Source organism: Arvicanthis niloticus, chromosome 16 (genome assembly GCF_011762505.2).
Source record: "Arvicanthis niloticus isolate mArvNil1 chromosome 16, mArvNil1.pat.X, whole genome shotgun sequence".
Lineage (NCBI taxonomy): Eukaryota > Metazoa > Chordata > Mammalia > Rodentia > Muridae > Arvicanthis > Arvicanthis niloticus.
Genome location: NC_047673.1, coordinates 46,570,528 through 46,596,655, shown reverse-complemented (window position 1 = coordinate 46,596,655; position 26,128 = coordinate 46,570,528). Strand labels below are relative to the sequence as shown.

The 26,128-nt window shown below is 35.7% G+C and overlaps 1 protein-coding gene across 2 annotated transcripts in view; it reads right to left on the bottom strand.

The window, feature by feature from the left end:
• The window catches only part of Glra3 (glycine receptor alpha 3), a 164,234-nt gene that overhangs the window by 94,029 nt on the left and 44,077 nt on the right, over window positions 1-26,128 (bottom strand). For both annotated transcript variants that reach the window (XM_034520708.2, XM_034520709.2), the window contains exons 2-3: window positions 22,167-22,294; window positions 10,107-10,174 (exon numbers count right to left, since the gene is read on the bottom strand). In XM_034520708.2, the coding sequence (XP_034376599.1) occupies window positions 10,107-10,174; window positions 22,167-22,294 (196 nt within the window). The remainder of the gene's footprint in view (window positions 1-10,106; window positions 10,175-22,166; window positions 22,295-26,128) is intronic.

Here is a 26,128-nt window from a genome sequence, read left to right as displayed (position 1 = left end):
TTCTGGTCATATATTTTTCTTCATAGAAAACTGTGAAATTATCTTTGCATCAAGATTTCATGAAAGCCAAATTTCTCTTGAGGAATTATTGAACTCTATGGGTGTGGGGAGCTGACAGAAGGCTGCTATCATTCTTGCAGCCATCTTGAGCCATATACCCTGACAAGATTTGATTACATTAGCGTACAACAGCTGAGCACACTCTGATAACATCTTGGTTTAGATACCCAGGATCTTTTCCTTGGTGTGTGAGACTTAAAGTTGTGTGACTTAAGGGTGTGACTTAGAGATCAGATTTAGAGACAAGGGCATGACCTAAAGGTGTGGCTTAGAAGTGAGACATATAAAAGGTGAGAGGCAGACAGAAGAAATGAGTAGGAATTAGGCATTGAGGAAGAAGACACTTGGACTATAGAACTCAGAAGAAATTATTATAGGTAGTAGGCACTTGGCACTTGGAGGAAGAACTTGGAAGTAGTAGTAGGCACTTGAGACTCGAGACAGGCAACTAGGAATTAGACACTTGAACTTGAGTCTAGGAACTTGGAAGAACTTGGAACTAGGGACTAGGAACTCAAGACTTGGGGCTTGAAGAGAAGAAGAGAGACTAAAGATTAAACGGGGTTGAATCACACTCTGTCTGGTCTCCGTTCTTCGCATCTGTCCTCACTCTCTTGCTGAACCCCAACCGGCGAAATGGAGCAGCTTGGGGCAGTGCGGGCTAACAAGTTAGTCCCCAAGGCTTTTGGCAGTGCGGGTTCCAACATTGACAGAGTGGTCAGAGACATTTTGGCCCCAAAACGTGGGCTAGAGCGGCTCTCAACATTTTTGACACCCAACGTGGGGTAGCTCGGGACACAACATATGGGAAGGTAAATGAGAAAAGGATGAGCACATTCAGAAATTATTAGCCTGAATTCATCTTATTGTACAATGAAACATCTAACAAATATTTCAGAGGCCAAAGCACAGATTTAAGACTGGGACTGGGACTCAAAACTGTAGGAACACATGAAATGACAGGAATAAAATATCCTCTATTCACCTGTGTCAATTATATTATAGCAAGCTATCTTTGCAGGGAAATGCGCTCTGTTAGCCAGAATGAGAAAATTACCTGCAAATATGCAACAGCATGCAGTTAGAAGATAATTTGTAATGAGTATTATAAGAGTTTATAATGAGACAGCAAAACATGTCTCAGAGAGAACCATTGTTTTACAGATCCCGTGGTTACAAAATTTAAGAAAACATTTAGGTAGAATATTAAAAAGAAAAGGTTGAAACCAAAATTGAGAACATTATGATTCCATTGAAGTCTATTTTGTAACTTTGCACTTGGAGCAAAGAGGCAAAATAGCCCAAGTGAATTAGATAAAAACAATTACAAATTTTCAGAAATTTATTTGTCCATGCCAATTCTTAAATGCAGGAATTACAGGGATGAAAACATAAGAATCTGAAGAGATAATATCATTGAAAGTTTCAGGTATGGAGGAGACAGTACAGTAAGTTTTCTGAAACAATGACACAAAAATTGGCAAGATTCTTCTTCAAAGTTGGATATTGGAGGCTAGAGGAATGGCTCAGTGGTTAAGAGCACAGGCTGAGCTTGTAGAGGAGCCAGGTTAGATTCTCAGAACCTATACAGTAGCCTATAACCAACTAAACTCATGTTCTAAGGTATCTGATACCCTCTCTGACCTATACAATGTCAGAGGTCTCGTGACCTCTGGCATGATATGAGGTAAATGTTTATTCACAATAAGAATGAAGATATAAAGTGATAAAATAATAAATGTTAATAAGTCCAGACTGCAGCAAAAATTTCCAATATAACCATTAAAAAACAAAGCTTATTTAAACTAATTATAAGAAAGACCCCAAACACCACGACACCTAAAAGAAAAATATAGAGAAGACATTTACAGAGATCTTATGCATGGGAGTATTCCTTGATAAAGAAAACTATGACTAAGCTGGGTGATAGAGAAATCTAAACAGGACTACATGCGGTCAAAAATGGAACTCACTGTTAAATCCCTTTGGGCAATAAAACTGTTGAGACAGCTAGCTCATAATGAATAATATGGGAGAAATAAGATTTACAGTAAGTATCCTAAAATAATATCAAAGAACAATTATTTTGAACTAGTTTGGAAAAGCATCATATTGGCATTGAATAAAATTTTCTAAGTATGTGAGAAAATGTAGTACATTATCATAAAGTGAGGGTTATGACCAGAATACAATTGAGTTGCTCTTTAGAAATCAACCAAGGCATTCTATGATCTTGCCAAAATAAAGGAGGAGTCACACAATCATTTTACTCAATCCTGGGATCTCACTGGATAAAACACAGTGTCATTTACAAACAAAAGAAAATAACAACAATCAAAAATACTTTTTTTCCTTTTTTATTGGTTATTTTATTTATTTACATTTCAAATGTTATCCCCCTTCCCAGTTTCCCCTTCATAAGCCCCCTATACTCTCCCCCTTCCCCTCCCTCTATGAGGGTGCTTCCCTACCTGTCCACCCACTCTTGCCTCAGTGCCCTAGTATTTCTCTATTCTGGGTTATCGAGCCTCCACAGCACCAAGGAGCTCACCTTCCAGTGATGCCAGATAAGGCCATCCTCTGCTACATATCCAGCTAGAGCCATCGGTTTCCCCCTGTGTACTCTTTGGTTGGTGGTTTAGTCCTTGGGAACTCTGGGGGGGGGGGTCTGGTTGGTTGATATTGTTGTTCTTCCTATAAGGTTCAAAACCCCTTCAGCTCCTTTAGTTTTTGCCTTAACTTTCCCATTGGGGTGCCTGCACTCAGTCTGATGCTGGGCTGCCTGCATCTGCTTCTGTATTGGTGAGGCTCTGGCATAGCCTCTCAGGAGACAACTATATCAGGCTCCTGTCAGCATGCTCTTCTTGGAATCAGCATCTTAACAAGCAGGCTTAGGGCAATGGCAGGTAAAGGGGGTTGTCAAACATCAAGAACTCACTTTGATCTCTAGTTGCACTTGGTGAAAGAGAAAACCTACTGTAGTGAGCAGTTCCCTGACCTTCACATAAGTGTAATGGGATTCAGACACACATACACACACAGAGATAGACACACAAACATGTATGTACTCACACAGGCACATGCACATACATAAGTGAACCATAAAATAATTTTGAGAAAAACTTGACAAACAAATTGTCTTGTATCTGATAAAAATAATTTATTGGAAGTTACATTTAATGTGCTTTTAATGGGAATTTGCAGATTTATAAAATATTAATTCCACAGATACATTACATAGTCATGTTTCTTATGGATATCTTCATACAATTATGTCATAGACTTCTACTACATTAATCCTCTTTTTTTTTTTCTGACAACTTATGTTGATTCACCTAATTCCTTTGGGTAATTTCTCATATATGTGGTTGTATGCATGTGTAAAATTTGATATTTATAAAAATAAAGTATCTTCAAAAACAGATTTTATATATATATATATATATTAGTCTTTCTGAGTATGGTTTATTACCCTTGATACAATAATCTCCAGGTATGTCTATTTTCAAGAAAAGCAGATAATTTCAGTTTTTCTTTATAGGTTAGTTATGTTACTTATAGATGTATGTTTACTACTACATCTAGTAATCTACTACATTATCCTAGAAATGTCAAAGAAGCAATATTCATAAAGTCTCCACAACATAGCTGCCTAAACGAGACCTTAACAAGGACGACACCAATAGATGCTAACATGAAAGGGGAAATCTCATGAGACCCCAATGGCAGATAAAGAAGTAAGGCAACTAAGGAATAGTTCCCCGGGAAGAGGTCACCAATTGCTTGTCTAATGCATATACATACAAGGAAAATTATTCATACTGAGATTGTTCTATTTGTATATTTAGAAAAAATAGATATAACAGCAATTAAAAAATGAGGCCATGGATTTATAAGAGAGTGAGGTACATGGATACATGTGGAAGGAGGAAAGGGAAGGGGGACAGATATAATTATATTTTAATTTCTAAAATAAAAATAATTATAAAATAATAAAATTGGAAAACAGAAAAAATAGAAGCAATGTGAAAGTAATCTGATATTAGCTATATATATGAATTCATCAGATGTTACGTGGTATTTTGAATGACAATATTCATCAAAGGGCTCAGAGCAATGGCTCAGTAGTTAACGGAAACCAATGCTCATGCAGAGGACCCTGGTTCAGATCCCAGAGCCCACATGTTGGCTCACAATCATCATAACTTCAGTTTCAGGTGATTTGATGCATTCTTCTGACCTCTACCAGTCCCAGGCACATACATAGTGCACATAGATACAAGCAGGCAAATGGTCGTGTGCACAAAATAGAATAAAAAATTCATTTTTAAGAGCAGCGAGGCAGACAATATTTTTATGTACAAAATAATCATGGGAGACAGAGGAAGGAAGGAACTTGGGTGGGAGAGTGGAGAGAGGAGAAAAAAACGGGGGGGGGGGCAGGATCAGGTACGAGGGGATACAGAAGAAAAGCCCAGGAGCCAGGAGAATAAATTGAAATATGGATCGGTATGAGGTGAGGGGTAGGGGAAACACTAGAAAATCCCAGAGATCAGGGATGTGAGAGGCTATTAGAATTCAGTGGGAATGACCTTAGCCAAAAATGCCCAACAGTAGGGAGACAGAACCTGAAGAGACCATCTCCAGTAGATAGACATGGCCCCCAGTTGAGGCAGCGGCCACCCACCCACCTTCAAAATTTTTGACCCAGAATTGTTCCTGTCTAAACGAAATGCAGAGACAAAAATTGAGCAGAGACTGAAAGAAAGGCCACCCAGTGACCAGCCCAACTTGGATCCATCAAATGAGTGCACACTGAACCCTGACACTATTACTGGCACCATATTGTGCTTGCAGACAGGAGCCTGGCATTGCTGTCCTCTGAGAGGTTCTTCCAGGAGCCGACTGAAACAAATGGAGATATTTACAGCTATCCATTGGATTGGGTCAGAGCAAGACCCTGCCTTCCCCCCCCACCCCACCCCCCGCTCTAACTGCTTCTAAACCCGCCAAGACAACAAAGAAACACACCTGAGACACTTAACCCAAATTTTTCTTGCTTTTATTTAAACGTTTCCTTTTCTTCCTAACAGGAACTTCTAAAACAACAATGTTCATGGTTTCTTCTGCACGGGGGCATCAAGCCTTCACAGGACCAATGGCCTCTCTTCCTGTTGATGTCATCAAGGCCATTCTCTGCCACATATTTATCTGGAGATATGGGTCCCTCCATGTGTATTCATTGGTTGATAGTTTAGTCCCTGGAAGCTTTTGGAGGGTCTTATTGGTTGATATTGTTTTTCTTCCTATGGGATTACAAACCCCTTCTGCTCTTCTAGTCCTTTCCCTAACTCCTCCATTGGGGTTCCTGTGATCTGTCCAACGGTTGACTGAGAGCATCCGCATAGGACTTTCTTAAGTAGATCAAGCTATAAATCCACAACATATCTGCAGACGTCGTAGGTCAGAGCCATGCAGGCTCCTTGACTGTTCATTCTCTCTGAGCCACTATGAGCCCAGGTAAGTCGATTCTGTGGTTTTTCTTGTGGTGTCCTTGGCTACTCTGGTTTCTATAATCCTTCCTATCTTTAGCTATGTATCTCTACCTCTGTTTCCATCCATTGCTGAATGAAGTCTCTCTGAGGACAATTGGGCTAATATTGTCTCCAAATTCTATGAGTTTAACAGGGTAAGCACATGATTATTCCTTTCCCTTTCCTCCCTCCAAACTCTCCTGTATACCTAACTTGCTCTTCTTCAAAATTATGGGCTGCTTAACACTCCTGTATACCTAACTTGCTCTGTTTCAAAATCATGGGTACAGGATAGTTATTTTGGAAACACATGTATAAATATGTATGTGTATTTTGCCACATATATTTATAATCAAATATTAAAATACATTCAAACACAAACACACACACGGAGAGAAAATTAAATAATATAATTTGGATGTAAGTTTTGGTAATCTCCAAATTTGTGAATAGTTCAGTATAGTCATTTGGTTTATATTTTCATACAAACACCAGGAAACTGATTTCAACTGAAATCAAATGTTTATTTTAAGTATTTAGAGAAACTACTCTTTAGACTGAAGTAAATAACTATAATTGGTCTATAATGTTCAATTTTATAATATAGTGATGAGAATTTTAGTTCTTATCTTATTATCTATGAATCTTGATATGTCTAAAATTATTTGATGAAATATATTAAAATAATCAATAGTTTAAAGATCCTATTAGAATATGTGTAATTATTTTTTTTGTCATGATGCCTCAAAGATCTGAATAGTCTAATTACTAGATGATCTAAAATAATACCAACAAGTATATACTCATTGCAGGAAGAAATATTGAAACTAGCCTTTGTGTAAATAAATAAAACACTTAACCATTTAATAGTTCTCGGACAATACAATGACTTCATAATTTTCTTTAAATTCTTCTTATATATGTATACATAGAAATACATGTGAGTAGCTATCAAAACACAACCTGAGTTTTTCTCTTTACTTTGTAAAATACATGTATTCTATTAGTGTTGACCAAAAAAAAAAAAAAATAAGGTTTAAAGGGTGAGTACTGATTTTTACTACTTAACAGACATTTCTAATTCTCTAACACATGTGTCAAAAGATGAATGTCAACTGTTTTCTTGGCTTGATGGTTAAGCCAACATATCCATTTGATATACAGCTATAGATACATATCTAAACAACTACTTGGGTTAAACATAAAGCTCACTTGAGAAGTGTTTCATCTTAAGATGTAAGTCTTATTTATTGTTCAACCAATGATTGCATGAATATACATCATTGTCATAGAAGTCTTGGGCTTTGCTTTATAAAACAATCATAAGATGTTTTCATCATGGGGCCAAAGCACAAGATAGATGTACTTTGCATACCCGACCCTCCCTCAACACACAAATATTATATAATAATATACCTTGATTTATGAAGAAAATGTAAAAAATATTTTATAAGCTTTAAAAAATAAAACATCTTGTAGTGAAAGAATAATGCTAGCTTCAGATGAGAATAGTACTATCTATTGAAATAGGAAGAGGCAATAGTTGATAAGCTCCATCCAGCAGAGGGAGTCCAAATATTTGGGTTGTAGGATCAATGAACATATTTCCCATTGTTGTTAAGCATATATGTACATATATAGGATAATTATTTAATAACATTTATATATGAATTCTTAGACACAAAGATATTTATGAACAATTTGAAGCAATCTGGAATTACATTCTGAGTGGATAATTTTAGTTTTATAATCATATTATCTATAAAACATATCTGGAATAATATGAATGCATTTAAAAATATGGTGATGGAAAGATGGTTAGGTGGGTAAAAGCACTTACTAGCAACTCTGAAAACAAAATTTCACTCCTAACAAGTCACATGGTAAAGAGAAAAAGCCCTATAACCAAAAGTTGTTCTCTTTCCTGTCCATGTGTGCTCTGGTGTGAGTATGTGTGCACATGGGTGGCAAATACACACACAGAAGTAATAAAGTAAGTAAGTAAGTAAATAAAACAAAATAAAATATTAACATGTTATTAGCATAAAATTAATTTTAAAACATTTTAACATATTAATAGCAGAAAAATTTTTTTGAGAAATACAACCACTAAATAGTAGAATGGACTTAAGTTGCAGAGGAATGAGGATCAACAATGTGAATAAAATATAACAAATTAATTAACTGGAAACAAAATAATTTATTAGACTTCTGATCAAATATATGAGCAAGTTCCATTTTTCTTTATTCCTTTAGAGAAGAGCACCATATTTCAGCTATAGTAGCTGATAATATGAAACTTTTAAAACATCCAATCAGCATTTGAGTGAAAATAATGGCATCACATATTTAATAATATAGAAGAAAAGGAAAGACATTAATCCAAAATACTTAATGAACACAATTTCTGGGTTCTTTATTAATATCTACTTATGCTTGCTCATGAATGTCAAAAAGGGAGGGGCAGAACATTTATTAAAGAATATATAGGAATGGAAAGGTTTGCTATGCTGTAAGAAGGACATAAAACTGAGCCCTATTTGCCATGTCTGTATGTTTTCCGTAATTTAGAAACAGTATACAGACTACTAACACACTTAGTCAGCACAGTCATATTGTAGCTACGAAGAATCACTTCATAAGAAGCGGAAATCTCTAGGAACCTATCAGTCAGAGTTCCTCTATTTTATCCACTTCCTGTGACCTTACTTCACTAACTTTTCCAACTATGGTTGTGAGAGGCATTTTTTTAGAAGCAATCTTGCATGAGAGAAATAAGAATGAAATGTATTTCCAGGATTTTAGAATTGCAATCCAAGTATAGAAGAAATGAGAACTAGATAGTTGCCAGAGAATATAAATGTAACTCAGGAAGTACACAGAAAAAAAAGCTAATTGTAGTTTTCATTTGATTATTTAGACAAAGCATATACACATGCAGGAAATGAGCTAGATCTAGATATACAGTGAGTCTAGAATATGCTAGTCTGGAACAACTGCAATTACTTTAAAGACAGACTCTTGAGAGAATCACACTGTGCTTATATAAGAAATCATATTTTCTGTTACATACACATGTTTTTATATGCTGTGCTAAAGATGACTACAATTTTTTTTTACCATGCATTAAAGTTTGAATTACATTATTTTCAATAATGCTTTTCTTGTAACTACATTGCATTTGAGGGGACCATGGAGATTTTGTTTAATGGTAAATATTGCACCTGTTTGACGGAAATGGTAACTAAAGTTACCATTTAAAGCTCCTTCTGTGGAGATGAATTCATTTCTGTTGGGTATAAAACAACTGGCAGAGAAAACAATTCACAGATTATCGATTACTAATTGTTTTTCAGATATATTTCATAAGAAATTTCATTATGATGTGAGTCTGAAATATGTAAATGGTTAGAATTTTCTGATAATATATTTGAAAATATTAATTTTCAAGTATTTTATATGATGCTTTATTTAAGTCTACTTGGGATATTAATGCAAATTTATTCTTGCTAAGTTTAAGAATGCAGTATAACTAGGCAATGAAAGAATCAGAAAATTTGTTTTAAATGTTGGCAGCTTGATAATTTTCCAGTTGCTCTGTAGTTCAATGACATATTTTTGCTTTTTTATATCAGCTAAACTTCTCAGTCAATGTTATAGGTCAAACAAGAAAATAAAGCACAATATTTTATATTAATATCAAATAATTCAAAACAAACTGATCTATAATGATCGGCTTTCTTTTCTAGGGCTTTATTAACAATTTTCTATGGTTCTCTTAGATTCCAATGTTAGATGATGCTGTATAATAATTATTATTTTTGTAGGTTATTTTAGTTTTGGGTTGGTTTTTGATTTTGGTACTAAAATCTGAGCCTAAGTCTTCAGGGCCAGGGTTAGCACTGACATGAAACAGCATCTCACCAGCTCTCTGTTTTATCTTTTACTTATTTTTTTCATTTTGGTAGTGTCTCATTAAATTTCTTAAGCCAGCCTTCAATTCTCTGTGAAGTTCACACAGCATTTGAACCTATGATCTTCTTGCCTCAGACTCTTGAGTAGCATGAATTAGAAGCCTATATCTCTAGGAGCAGTGGTTAGTATAAATCTTTGTTATTATTTTGGGAAAGTGCTTTATTCACTTGAAAAATGAATTTAGTAAGATACATAAATGTTGATGAAAATAGACTATAAGCATGCAGAAAAATTAAATATCAAGGTATTTACTTATATGACTACTGAGGCTATTAATGAACACTGGAAATAATCTGGTAGAGTTTTAAGTTTAACTAGGAATTCAATTGTATAGGGTTGAAATAGGACAGTCCAATCTTACTTTTAATGTTTTTTTAATTTTCGAATTAGACATTTCTGGATAGATATCATTATCTACAGCCATCCTACTAATTTCATTTATTAAAATTTCTTTCTATCAAATTAAATTGTAAATTCTCACTAATGTAATTGCAAATTAATCCAGTTTGAAACTTGTTGCAGAGTGGACAGGCTTACCATAGTCGTCTCTGCGATAGAGCCAAAGCTGTTTATGAATATGTTGCACGTGACATTAACTGGAGGACCTGAAAAAAAGAAGAACGTCATAAAGGCTGATAGATGCTCACTTAAAATATTTACAACTAATCCTGTAATTTTCATTAAGGTATTCTTTATTTGTTCATAGATATGCAATGACAAAGGCAGTTACTCTGGAAGTCTGGATGTACAACCTCACATTTGTTATGTCCTTTGAACAGTGACAATGGCTAGTATGTAAAAATTTATTCTAATGAATATAGAAAATGTATGTGACTGAATGGATGTAAAAGTCTATTTTCATACCACACAAAGACCAAATTGAACTAATTCTGGTTCATCTCAGGCTCTGTAATATAGGAATGAAAGGAAAAGACGGAGTCTATTTCCTTTAATCTGGAAGTTGTAGTGGTTTTGTGACTGTCTAATAAATATAGTCTATGAGCTACTTCAGAGACATTCTACTGTTTTTTTTTCCCCCTGGGATGATGTTTTTCTGTCTGTGTATGTCTCCTAAAGTTTTGTTGAATATTAGAAATATCAAATAACTATGGTATCATGTAGCTAGACAATGTATGGTGGTAGTCCTCCAGCCCCATATACACAGTTACCTCCCATCCACACTTTTCATTTTTATTTATTATTATTATTATTATTATTTATTTTTAATTTTATTCAGTAAGTTACAGTGATTCCCAGTCACTGCACTCTGTTCTGTGAGCTTTCATGTCAGAATGCCTGGACAGCAGTTTCCTAAGTTCCTTGAGCCTTTAATTATCTACTTAGTCAAGGAGTTTCTATGTTTTGGAGGATAGGACTCTCTCCCTTAGCTTTCTCTTCTTATTACTACAGGGCACACACTCAGCCAGAGCTGGCTCTGTTTCAGTCTGTGTTGGATATGCTCACAACCCTCCACTCACTTGTACATAACCTTCAAAGTTCTCATAACACAAGAGAGCTTTTCAAAGCTCAGATCTGTTTACTATACTGTACAGACTAACTTGAAGTTTGAAATAATAGACGGCAAAATCAGTTTCTGATTGTTTTCAACAAATGTCCGGGAAATTAGGGCTGTACCCAAATGTGTTCTTAGGCAAGCCAATTATCGAGTAACTTTTGTTTTGAAGCTTCCAAACAGGCCACCCAGGGACTGATCTCTCTGGATGCGCTGTCTAAAGATCTCCAGTCTTGTCTGTTCTCTTCGAGGCTGCTGTAATGATGCTGTATTTCAGGTTACTGTACAGCTGGGATTGAAACCGAATTTAAATGCCTTTTGATGCTAAAGAATTCTATCATCTCTTCTTCATCAAACACCTCCCAGACTGTTCCAAACTTGTGGTTTACTTTTAGGATTCTGAAATCTAATTTTGACAATCCTTTGCCAGTGTTTTATTGAAAGGGGAGAATCCCCACTCAACCATTCCTCAACCCCCTTCTAAATGCTTGAATCTTTATTCATCATAACTTTAGGGAATTTTATTTTTATTTGGGCCCTTTAATAACTTCACTAAATATCTAAGGCCTGCATACAGCACATGGAAGATTCACAGAGGCTCAAAGTGTTGGAATCAGTTAACTCTTAAGTACTTCTTGTCAGGTATAGGATATTATTTGTTCCAAAATAATCCAGAAGTGGACAATATTCTACCATTTGAAACATTAAGATATCAAGAATATCAAATGCAATAGGAAGTCTTGTGGAAAACTTTGGAGAAGGATTGAGGGAATCAGAAGGGATAGAGAGTCCATATGAAGACAGAGTCAACTAACCTAGACCCTTGGGTGCTTCCTGAGACTGAATCACCAACCAAAGTGCATGCACAGGTTGGATTTAGATGCACACACATACGTAGCAGATGTGCAGCTTGGCCTTCCTGTAGGTCCCTCAACAATTGGGGTGGAAGCTGTTTCTGACTCTGTTTCCTGACTATGGATTTTGTTCCCCTAACTGGACTGCCTGTCTGGCCTCAGTGTGAGAGGATGCTCCTAGTTCTGCAGTGAATTAATGTGCCAGAGTGGATTGGTACCCTGGAGGGCAGACCTGCCCCACCCCATCTAAGAGGAGAAGAGGATGGGATGAGAGGATGGGCTCATGAAGAGGGTACTGAGAGGAAGGGGGCTGGAAATGAGATGTAAAATGAATAACTAAATAAACTCATGGAAAACTATCTAAGCATGCATATGTGTGTCTGTAACCACTGGAGATAAGTTGATTTTGGAAGCTTTCAGCTTACCCTAGTCTAAACAGCAAACTTTCTGTCCAGTGAAAGACCTTGTCTCAAGGCAATATTATAACATCTTCTTGTTTGGGCACATGGGATGCACACCTGAATACTCCCACACATAACACACACACACACACACACACACACACACAGAGAGAGAGAGAGAGAGAGAGAGAGAGAGAGAGAGAGAGAGAGAGAGAGAGACACACACAAACAACAACAAAAGGAGAGAGATTCTTCACCCCAAAGTTACCTAAATAGAATATTTAATGGTATAGGTATACATTCTGATGCTCACACAGGATTGAAATTTTTTTATATATATCTGTCCATATCCTAAAAACAAAATTATTTTTTAATATTCTATTGCCTATACAGAGTTAAATTTTCATTTGATGTCATGTTTACTTTTCAAAAATATTGTAGCATGCAAATATTCTCCAGGTATATTATTAACTTATCTGTACATTCTGAATGTGGCATTATCATCTCTAGTTGACCAGAGGATTGAATATATAGGTTAGTGAATGGTATAAGGAAACAAGTCTGTCCTTACAGAAGAGCAATGCTCAAAGGAAAAGTAGGTCATTTAAGACTTTTATACATAGTAGGGAAAACAAACTAAGCCATAAAATACTTATAATCTCAATTCATTTCTTACACAACCATTGTCTGAGATTGATGATTTTATTATGTATTCCACATAGCTTTTGTCATGTTCATCATTAATTGACCGCAAGGTCTAAAGTACCTAAATTACCTATGAATGTGTGCAACTCAGTGATACCCTAGTAGTTTCATTTTCCTTGGACTTTCAATCCAGAACATTTTTCTCTGGAGCAGAATAGTGAACCTGTTTAGATTCTGCAATTTCCAAACAGTGCACTGGAGAGTGTTCCCAAGGCCTTGGTTTGCGGGATGCTGTTTCATGGTGACTATTTCTTTTCTATAAGGTTATTTCTTCACTTTAACTGAAGATATCTTTTGTTAGTTTTTTCAAATGATACACGAGGCTATAAATCTTTTAAACTTCCTTACCTACAAATGTATTTTGTATTGTTTTCATACTTAATATGCAGTTAGTTTCTCTTACAAAAATTTAGCTAGAAATAATATTTTGCATCTGAGTTTTTATGTCATTCCTCCATTTTCCAGCATGGGCATAGAAAATTACAAAAGAATGATTTTCTATCTTTGTAAATGACTTATTTTTCTTTCTAAAGTTGTGCCAGCCAGTGAGAGATGGTAGTATAATATTTAGATTTGTAGATGAATTAAAGATATACTTGAATATATATATATATTTATATATATATATATTTAAAATATTAGAAAGTGAAGTGATATAAATAAAAAAATCTTCTAACTATGTATGGGTAATAGGATTTTTAAAAATATTGTGTTTGGGATATGGGTGGATAGATAAGGAAAAGACTTAACCTTTATTTTCTGGGTTAATATAAGAACATGCCTACATTATTAAATACCTTAGCTATAAAACTCAAATCTATTAAAATGTTGGCTTTTAGAGCCCAGTCCAATTGGATATGTCTACAAAACTCTACTACCTAAAGCTAAGAAATCATGTAGAAGAGGACTTAGAAAGATAGCAAGAGCCAGAGGAGTTTGTTATGAGACTATGTCTCCTAGTACTATGACAAGCTCAACTCATAAAGTCTCACCAACATGTTGCCAAACATGAGCTGAATAAGGATACACCAATGAAATCCCCAAAGTGGACAGACCTCAATGCTATGCAGAGAACTATAAGCAATTGTATAAAGCTGGGAATGGGAGAGGTAGTCATTCTCAAGGAAGAACACAATAAATCATTGTTCAGTGCTAAAAAACATCAGCCCTGAAAACATACATACAAGTAATATTATATGATCGAACATGTTATATTTAAAATATATGTATAAATGCATATATGAATGTAATAACAATTAATCAATGAAGAGAACATAAATTTGAAAAATTGCAGAAAGAGATACATAGAAGAATTTAGTGGAAAAAGGAAGGGAGAGATACTTTAATTGCATTTTAATATCAAAAATAAAATTAAAAAGAAAATTTAGACGAACAAAAACTATCTTATTTAGGTAACTTGAGGTGAATGAATACCCTAAGATTTTGGTAGTAAAAGAAAACAGAATTTGTTTCTCCATTTCTTTTCATTTCATGAAAAGGAAAGTGTGAAGTCACATTTAAGTGTTAGAGGTATGTTGTTTTGTTTTGTTTTGTTTTGTTTTTTGATTCTGAAAATACACAAAGGGTGAAAGACTTCAAACTCTTAGGCTATTAGCCCATGGTTACACTAAAAGTCAAATAGTGTTCTTTTCTCTTGTCAATTACAATTATACAAGTCTCAAGAGTCATTCTTTACTTTTCAGATTAATTATGTCAGACTTTCTCAATTTTCTTTTAGAAAAGGAAAATCATAATTTATTAGTATTGTTTTAGTTCACTTCAAAATAAAATGCTGATGGAGATACAAGTATGTTGGGGAAGACTGCCCTGGAAGCTGTAACAGGGCTAACAGCCTCATTCGTGTGTTGAAACTGAGATAAAAGAGAAATGACCTTCCTACCTTGAATTTATCAAACAGGGCCTTGGTTGTTGTAAGACTTTGATTTGTGCTATGCATTGGGTAGAAGCTGAAGTATTCTCTAATTATTTCCTTTTTAAATTAATTAATTATTTTCTTTATTTATAACACAAATGTTGTTTCCACCCAGTCCATCCTCAAAGAGTTCTTTCCCATCCCCTCTCTCCGCCTCTGAGAAGGTGCTCCCTTAGTATTAACCTATCCTAGGGCATCAAGTCTATACAGAATGATGCTTATCTTTCCCACTGAGGTCAGAAAAAGCAGTCTTCTATGTAAGTGCTGGGGCCCTTGGACCAGCACGTGTGTGTGTGTGTATATATATATATATATATATATATATATATATATATATATATATATATATATATTGGTTAGTGGATCAGTCTCTGAGAGTCCAGTTTACCACTGTTGGTCTTCTTATGGGGTTGCCATTAACTTCAGTTCCTTCAATCCCTCCCCTTACCCTTCCATAGTGGTTCCCCAATTATTTCAAACACTATCTTTTAAATATCATTTAAATCCACAAAAGTATGAGTAGTAGCAGAAAAAATAATTTAGTAACTCCTACTTGAATGAACTTTCTTGAGAACAAATGCTTCAGAGCCTATATTTATCATCCCTCTAAGGTTCAAAAAGGGCTTCATTAAATACCACATTAGGAAGAGAAACCACAGTTTTTTTTCCATAATATATTGTAATTCCATCCTATGTTGAGCAGATGTTTGAATATGAAAGACAAAGAATTTCACAAGGAAACTAATATGTTTCTACAGAAGAACTAGGATAAAAGGAAACATAGCCAGTTATGATTCTATAACTGGCATCCCCTGCCACTGTAATATGTTTCCAACAGGAGGCCAAAGAGATCTTTGTAGAAATAAACAGTTGATCTAGCTTTAATTTTTAATTTTAATCCTGGGAGGGCACCCTCTTAGAGGCAAGGGCAAGAAGGAATGGAATGAGAAACTTTTGGAGGGGGGCAAGGAGGGGGGCAGTGCCTGGAATGTAAACAAATGAAGTAATTTTTAAAAATTTAATCTGAAGATAAAGTAACTCATAGTGGCTGCAGATGTAAACGTTATACTTTGCCATGTCAGATCTCTCTCCCCCCATCTCTCCCCCCTCTTTATATATATTTTACATAGTACTATTTGATGTTCAGTTTAGAATTTAACTGGTTTGTGTAATCTTCCTGCAGAAGAAAGCTCTAATTACATTTTTAAAAAGTACAGCACATATTCATTCAAAAGACATACTCATATGTAAATAAGATTGATATGTATGCCATTTTGAAGTATTAAAATAAACATCAATTTGGTTATAAAGGTCAATGTTTTAGATCATGGAGTCTCACATGATATCAAAGTGTTTGTAATTCATGATCATTTTGGGGCCTTTACAGATTCTTGATCATGTGACTGTAAATGTGTCTTGATTAAATTTTGTCATCTTGACACAAGCTAAGGGTACCTTGAAAGAGGAAACATCAATTGAGCAATTGCCTTCATCAGACTTGCTATGATAAGCCTGTGGGACAATTTCTTGAATAATGACTGATATTGGAGGACCAACTCTAGATGATGTCACTTCTAGGTGGCTCTCCTGTGTTACATAAAAACCCAACCTGAGTAAGCCAGTAAGCATCATTCCTGCACAGTTTCTGCTCCTGTTCCTGTATCCATGTTCCCAGCTTGGCTTCACTTTTTCTGGAATGGGGCCTGTATGCGAATAAGATTCTTCCTTCCCAAGTTGTTTTAGTTCTTGGTGTTTTATTACAGCCATTAGCAAGAACTAGAACAAGGAGGTATCCTTTCTCTGTTGTGAAATCCAGAATTTCACTGGTAGCTAAAGGTTTTGGAGGATTGGATGTAGGATATTTTTTCAACAATACAAATGTATTACAGAGTGGACATGATTGTGGACAGTGAGCACAGAGACAGACTCAAAGAATAAGATGCATATAGACCATCATGTTTTAAAGAAACTGTGTTCTACCCAAAAGGCTGGTCCAGGTCAGATAAGCCAGCAATTTTGGAGCATCCTTTTTATCTTAAGCATTGCTATATCTATTAAAAACTTTTATGGAGTATGAAGCTCTGAGAAGATTGTAAATCTACTTGCTATCACAGACAACACCTGCTTAGCACTTCTTGGCCAATCTGTTACTCTCTGTGCCAATGCAAAAGCTGTTATATCTATCCAATACACCCTATGTTTAGCAACAGCAAATAACTGCTACAGCATCCATATGGCAAACTGTGCTTCTAAATTGTTCATTACAGTCGACATCCTTGGCCTGAAAAGCAAATGACAGTAGTTGCAGATGTTTTCAGCAGCAATTTTTCTTTTAAATGTCCTTTAAAGACATAGAACATGGCTTTTAAGTTTAGAGATGAAATGAAGGCAGAATATCAAAGTGCAGTGCAGAGACTTGGTGACGATGTTATTTTTAATCACACTGGAGAAAGTGTTCATTAGACCAATGTAGAACAAACAATTAAACAACCCAAATGTTCATAAGAATGACTCTAAGGAATTTTTAACAGAATCCTGTACCAAAGCTTTTCCCTTCTTACAGACAGAGTATAATTGAAGATTAAAAAAAAATCCAATCTAAAAATTTGTTTTTATTTTAGTTAAAAGCATATATATGTCACTTGGCAGATGTCTTGCTTTCTAATGAGCAAAATATTCTTAATGACTAAAAATAAAATTTGTAATTTCTGGTTTATGAAGTAGCAAGAATAATAGTGTCTTGGTGAAATAGGAATGGTTAAAATGAGAAAAGAAAATCCTTAAAATATTTATGCTACACTAAAAAATACATAGAAATAATGCATTATATAGCATCTTGCAGATTATATACATGTAATATATAAATAGTATGTATGTGATATATATGTGTGTGTATGTAAATGTAGTGAAATAGACACTAATAGTGTTAATTGATTTGAAAATATGTGAGGAAAGATATTAACAGAGAAATATTGGAAGTAGAAATCTCAAGGGCATGGTGGAAACAAATAATGTTATTCCTATCTTTTAAACAAACGAGCATTAGAGATTGAGTGAAGGGACAAATATAAAACAGATATTGGTGAAGAGTTGAGATTTGATCTTTAAAGGTCATGAGAGGCCAACCAAAGTAATCAAGATTAGTAACAGTGAGAAGAAGTAAATTCCAAGAGTGGCTGCTAACAATATTTTCATTAAATACAGTGTTCTTATAGTGGTTAAACTTTTATTTGTTATTCAGTTATTCTATGAAATTGCTTTGAGTTTTTGATGATCCAATTTTTTTTTACTTCAATTAAAAAGACTTGAAAACAGTTTTCCTTGTGTGTAGAGAAGATGATTGCCAAGTAAAAATGAGAGTTAATTAATGTACCAAAGAAAATGGAAAGAAGTTCATAATTAGTTTAATGGCATAAATAGTTAAAGGCTATGGTTGACAGATGACATAAAGCAACATGTTTTGTGAATGCAAGTGAAAATGGAGAATCAAAGGACTCAGGAACTTTCTCCTTTCTCATTTCCTGTGAAACAATCACGGCCTGGTATTAGTCGGCTTAAGGGAACTTTTGACACTGTCTTGACATTGATTCCTCAAAACTAAACCTTCTTCTCAGTGTTGGCAAGCTTGTGTATTAGGAGCTTTCATTTTTACTGTGGAAAAATATAGAAATGATGTAAATAAGGGGAGAAAGATTTATTTGCTTCACAGTTTTTAGGGCTATATAGTTCGTCATGACAAGGAAGGCATTTTGGCTGGGACCAGCATGGTCTAGGCAGAAAATTAAAAAGTATGGCTTCCTCACAAGTCTACAAAGAATCAGAGAGCTGAGGCCAAGCTTATTTAATATAAGCAATTCTTCCTCCAGCTAGATAGGATGATCTGAAAGTTACATCATCTTCAACCACCTGAAGACTGTGTGCTCAAATGCTGGTGACTATAGGGAACACTTTACATCCAAACAATTAAACTTGACATAACCCAACACTTAACATTCAACACCAAGCAAAGGTCCAATGTAGACAGCCTTTCCTTTTCAATTGTCTTTTAAAGAGACAAAATAGAAAAACAAGAAACATACCCCGCATAAACCATTCTCCCAAACAAGCAAATAAGCCCTCCAAAACCAAACACACGAAAACAGTGAACAAGAGAGAAAAAGAAAAAGCAGTCGCATAATGCTCATGCCAACCAACTCAATTGTTCTGAGCTTAACTGCAATCTACTTCTCAGAAGAAATTTGGTGTCTTGCTACAAAACCAATATTAATAAACACAATTTCTCCTGTGTAATTTTTAAATTTAGGAGTAGAATTTTTAGGGCAGTGAAACTATTCTGTATGGTGTAGACATGGTACAAACATAACATGATGCTGTGAGTTTTATTGCCTGTGAAAATTGTTCAACAGAGAAACAGCTCTGGGGCAATGTAGGGGCTCTAGGTTATCAATTATAATAAATTAACTACATTAACAGAAGATACCAAGAATGGAAAATCAGGAGAAAATTATATGCTTTTATAATCTATATTTTCTAATTCATAAACTGTTGTACTTGTGATCCCAGCATTTAGGAAGCTGAGGCAGGTGGAATATCTGCAGTTTGAGACCAGTCTGTGCTATGTAGTATCAGTCAGTTCTTGCCCAGGTGGAGCTGCATAGTAACAGACCTCTTAATGGAAACCTAAGCATTAGTTAAGATATACATATATGTGTGTGTATGTATACATATGTACATGTACACAGATATATTTATACAGACATACATATATGTGTATATGTATATACATATATATCATATATATACATGTGTGTATGCATATGTATATATATATATATATATATTTCAGCTATATTTATATCAAAAATAAGAAAACAAGAAGAGTACCTATAAACTAATTAAATTATTTTTATAACTTATCCTATTTTAATCTATAAATTCAGAACATACTTAATTTTAAAAATGTTTAGAATCTGAGATATCTTGATGAACATCAAAAAGTAAAATCTCTCTCCTCTTTGATGATACTAAGAGAAGCAAATTTCGTCTTCAACTTGAGTATATAAATAAATAAGTAAACACAGTCATTTCTGTAACTGGATTGATTACTGGCTAGTGCTATTGGAATACTTCTTATTTACAAAAGAATCTACCATTAGTATTCTTCACATAAATTACAGTTATCATATTTTTAAATAATTTGATATTTCTTTAATAAATCACTGAAACAAGAAACCAGAATTAAATTGTCTTAAGGACTAGCAAAAGCAGCAGAGATACTTTTGTATTATTAATAATTCATCCGCATTTTTAGTAAAATATCTCTTTGGGCTGTTTATATGTTTTCATAAGTATACAAAGACATCTAAAAATAGAATACATTTTTTTCTGTAATTTTCGATGAAAATAAAGTAATCCTTCTGAAATACAGAATATGGAATCACTAGATACTGAGTAGATTCATTCTGCCTTGCTGACATAACTGTTTGTTTCACTGTGAATTCAACATCAGTTCTTAGTGTTGCAAGATGGATCTTAAGCGACATAATTTCTTGCTTTCATGTATTCATGGTATCTCAGAAAACTGTTCCATATTATCACAGCTACATATCCATATTCCTTTATTATGTTAAAAAATATAGTTGAAAACTTAAAAAAATTCAGGAGATAAATCTATTTTTAAATGGGTCTCTTCTCTGGGAAGAAGGGGAGAAGGCAATGAGGGGAGGGATTTGTAAGGGTGGAAATGGAAAGAGGATGGGTGCTATTGGGTTGCAAAGTGAATAAAGAATACATTAAAAAACATGAAACCCATTTCATGTTGAAGCAATCCAACTGATAAATTCACACTCAGGAATTCGCAATAAAATTTACTGCCATTGTTGTCTGTTCTTCCTTATTATTGTTTTAATTTTGGTTTTAATCTAATAATTTTAATGTTTTTTGATATTTTAATTTTAAAGTTTACTTATGTGAGTGAGAATTTGTGTGTGTACCACATGAATGTAGTGCCCTCAGAGGAAAAAAAAAAAGCACTGGATACTCTATCATTGGAGTTGTAGACAGTTGTGAGTTGCTGTGGAGGTCCTGATAATTGAACCCGGGTTCTCTGAAAGGGCAGCCAATGCTTTTAACTGCTGACACATCTACACTGTCATTATTGTTCTGACTTCCAAAATGAAAGTAGATTAAATTCCATATTATTAAAATGTTTTCCTTACTATGTAAACAATATTCAAAATAAAATAAATTGGAGCATTCAGGCAACTTTCTAACCTTTCATTTTAAAATTAAATTTCAGATAGTATGGTTATAGATAGGTCATTTATATACATATACTACTTATCACCACATGGAATAGAAGAAGGGATATTCTTAAACTAATTTTTACTTTTTTGAAAGAAATTGATGGATAATGTTTGGTAGGCAGAATAATATTTTAATGTTTTTTAACCACTGTTAAATATCCAGCCCCTTTTAAAATAATTGAATAACTAATTTTGTACAGTACAAAGGGAACTTAAAATGATGAGAAAAAGCCAAGACTGTGGCTGAAGCATGTAATTCTATCCTTCCAGAAAGAGAGGCAGGGGGATCAGAAGTTCAAGACCAGCCTCTTTATTTAGACATGAGACTCTATCCTAAAAGCAAAATTGCAAATAAAGAAACAAAAGGAACGGGCTGGAGGTATGCTACAGTGGGACAACAATTTTGGACCGTAGGCAAAGTCCTGTGCTTGAAAACCAGAGTTGGGGATGGGGCACTCAATGTTCCTTTCCTCCCCGCCCCCAACACACACTCCTGTAGTTTAGAACCCAGGCATTGTGGTGTATACCTGTAATGCTACCTCATTAAGACTAAGGGAGGAGAATTGCCTAAATTTTTGGCTAGTTTGGGCTACATGGCTAGAATACACCATCAGTCAAGGATATGTAACAAGGCCTTGTCTCAGAAGACCATAATCAACCAAACAACAAATAATTGCTAAAGACATCATAGTACTGTTTGTTCACAGAGGGTGCATTACACTAGCTCTGAACATGAAAATGCACTTTCCCTTTGCAGGCACAACTTCTGTTAATACAGTATTTTAAAGACTATTGGATACAAGTATTGTGGTTTCCGGTAGAACCAGTTTTAAACTTTTATCCTCTTTAAGAGCCCTGCACCCAAGGAAGTAAGCAGAAGAGCTACCTTTGAAATTGGGCCTGATTCTTGCATCATAGCCCGATGTCCTCCCCATTAGTTTGTCCAGAAAATCAGAAGGTGACATTGGAGCACTTCGAGACCGTGCACTGTTTGTTTCCTTGGTGGCCACCAAACTGCAAATGAAGACAAAATGAAACACTTTACAACCAGAAGCCAAGCACTGCTACCTGCAAACGTACAAATGAGAAGCAAGAATGCCCTTGGCAATAACAGGAAAAGAAACTTATATACCTCAGAGTTGACATTATGAAATATATACTTATGAATTGTTCATCAATGCTTATTTATAAAAGTTTCACATGTATTCCTTCGTTTGGGCAGTATGTGGTCTTACACAAGGGAACAAAATTTATTTCCAAAAGTTTTAAGATTTCACAATCTGTTACTCAGAACTGATGTCAGATTGCCATTTTTGCTAAAATATCCTGAGTGCTTGAAGCATAAAAGTATATGGGTATAGCCATGATGAGTAATTTTCATTGCTTTTATTTAGACAAAAGCCTCCACCTTTTAGGTTTAATGCAGTTTGCTCAACAGTAACAAAATGTCTATGGAATATATAAATAATACTTTTCCTTCCATTAGAATGTTTGCTTTAGTATTTACAATTTAGTTAAACTCATTGGTATTTATAGACAGTTCATCCATTATATACATTATATACATTTTGTTAAGATCTAGTGTGTGACAATGTTGAAACACCTACCATAAATTTGATCTGAGAACCTAGCTAGATTCTACACAAGATAGAAACTGTGTAGAGAAAAGATAAGCTGTATTTGTATTTGTTTACATTTCAAATGATATTCCCCCTCCTGGTTACTCCTCCACAACTTCCCTGTTCTATCCCACCCTCACTACCCTCTTCTTGGCCTTTAGGAGGGTGCTCCACTACCCACCCAATCTTGCCTCATAACTTGAGCATCCCATATGTTGGGACATCAAACCTCCACAGGACCAAGGGCCTCCAGTCCCATTGCTGTCAGATAAGGCCATACTCTGCTACATATATATCTGGAGCCACGAATCACTCTGTGTATACTCTTTGCTGGTGGCTTAGTCTCTGGGAGTTCTGGGTTGTCTGGTTAGCTGATATTGACCAGAGAAACTAGCTAGATTCCTACGCTGTTACAATCACCCTCAGTTCCTTCAGTCTTTTCCATAGCTCTTCCACTGAGGTCCCTGGGCTCAGTCCCTTCCCGGGGTGAAAATGATCTTAGAAGTTTCCTACTTCAGCATCTTGAGTGCTAGGACAATAAGCATGGGTACCATGTCTTACTCAGACTCTCTCCTTTTCATAACATTGACATTTCTTAATACTCAAAGTATGATTGAATTTTTGCCTTCTCATTTATCTAGATAAATAATTCTTTAATCTTCAAATCCTCAAGAAAGTAAAACTGGCCTATTGAATATATAATGTTTGGACATTGTATATTCAAGTTTCCTCTATTTCTTGGGATTTAACATTGCCTTTATTCTGTCATCTATGATAACCAATTCAGAATATTGCAAAACTTTGAACCATTTTCCTCTATTTCTTGGGATTTAACATCGCCTTTATTCTGTCATCTATGATAACCAATTCAGAATATTGCCAAACTTTGAACCATTTTGGTCATTAGCTGGCCATATCACAGTAAATTATTAAACCTCTTGTATTTCTCCTGTCAGTGCTAATGTAAAGTGAAGAAGACCTTAAAACATAACTACTAAGTATGTACCACACAGGTGCAAGTAGTGATTCACTGTTGAACTTGAAGATGCATTTACAGTGACACTGAGAGTGGTGTCTATGGAAACACTGTATCACTACAAACAGCTCCTATAATTGAGCATCTAGTGGTCCTTCCTTATTCTATACTCTCTACTCCCTGTCCCACTTAGTGGCTTTCATCTGGCTGTTTTTGCTTTTTTATGCAGATGAAAACATTTCCTTTCCTTTATTATCCTCTCTAGATTATTTTATGATTCTTATCCCTAGTTATCATTTCTCAACTTTATTCCCTGTTTATGAGAGCAAGCAGATTTTCCTAACATGAAAAAAAATTTGTAATAATAAAAAGAGGAAAGCTACTACCACCTCAGTGCTTCTAGAATGTGCCTCACCAGGTTTGACTGTTCTCAACATTTGCTCATATTCTAAGTTTGAGAACACCAAACAGCAATGCAGTGCTAGAGGTACACACTGCTCCATCACAGCCCTTCCTTTTATGTCTATTTACCTTTGACAAAATCCCTCCATTTAGGTATAAGAACATAAACTTCCACATTCTTCTATCTAATAGTTTATCTGCATAAGACAAAAATGCTGTGTTTTCTACAATACAAAAGACATAAAAATCTATGTTTAATAAAAGGGGAAAACTTAAAAAATAGATGATTGAACTGAAATCTCTCCTATTACTTGGTGGATAGAGGAGATAATGAAGTTAAGCTTTCTTTCAGTGCAATAATTGGTTTCTTTATAAAAAGGAAGGATGAGTGAGACTTCTTGGGAGACAGAAAAGCAAAGGTTAGATGAAACAGAGGCATTGGAATGTAACATCATCACTAAGGTCTGTAGACAACAGCTAGAAGCTGCAAGAGCTGAAGTAAGTAAGAGCAGCATTGCTCGCCCCTCCTGCAGTCTGAGGCCTGCGGGTAAGTGCACCCAGGAGCCCCCCAGACACATTCTGGGGGATCCATAGAACACATAGCCAGCGCTAGCACGCCCCTTCCACCGCTCGCCCCTCCTCCAGTCTGAGGCCTGCGGGTAAGTGCACCCAGGAGCCCCCCAGACACATTCTGGGGAATCCATAGAACCCATAGCCAGCGCTAGCACGCCCCGTCCACCGCTCGCCCCTCCTGCAGTCTGAGGCCTGCGGGTAAGTGCACCCAGGAGCCCCCCAGACACATTCTGGGGGATCCATAGAACCCATAGCCAGCGCTAGCACGCCCCTTCCCCTGCTCGCCCCTCCTGCAGTCTGAGGCCTGCGGATAAGTGCACCCAGGAGTCCCCCAGACACATTCTGGGGTATCCATAGAACCCATAGCCAGCACTAGCACGCTCCTTCTGCTGCTCGCCCCCCCCTCCGGTCTGAGGCCTGCAGGGTCTGAGTCCCAGACCAGACCTCTACCAGGTCTGCAGTTGTGTGGACCCCGGATTCCACCTGAGACATACTGGAAGGTCCGCTCAACCCAGAGCCACAGAGGAACAACTGAACTCAGAGTGTCAGACAACATACCCTGAGATATCCAAGAGGAGACACTGCACCCAGAACAGCAGACATCTAGCTGGACTGCTACCTTGGAGGCACCATATCCTGAGGCATCCTAGAGATACCACTGTAATCAGGGCAGCTGGAAAAAAACCACAAAGACATCTGGACTCCTAGAAGACCAAACAAAAGCGAGACAACTGGAAAGACAGGCTTCAATCAGAGACAGAAGTACAGGTAGCACTAGAATTAACCAGATGGCAAAAGGCAGGCGCAAGAACGTAAGCAACAGAAACCAAAGTTACATGGCATCATCAGAGCCCAGTTCCCCCATCATAGCAAGCCCTGAACACCCCATCACACCAGAAAAGCAGGATTCAGAATTAAAATCACTTCTCATGATGATGATAGAGGACTTTAAGAAAGACATAAATAACACTCTCAAAGAACAGATAGAAACCCTTAGAGAGGAAACACAAAAATCCCTTAAGGAATTACAAGAAAATGCAACCAAACAGGAGAAGGAATTAAACAAAACCATGCAGGATCTAAAAACGGAAGTAGAAACAATAAAGAAATCACAAAGGGAGAACACCCTGGAGATAGAAAACTTAAAAAAACGATCAGGAGTCATAGATACAAGTATTACCAACAGAATACAAGAGATGGAAGAGAGAATCTCATGTGCAGAAGATACCATGGAAAACATAGACACAACTGTCAAAGAAAATGCAAAATACAAAAAGC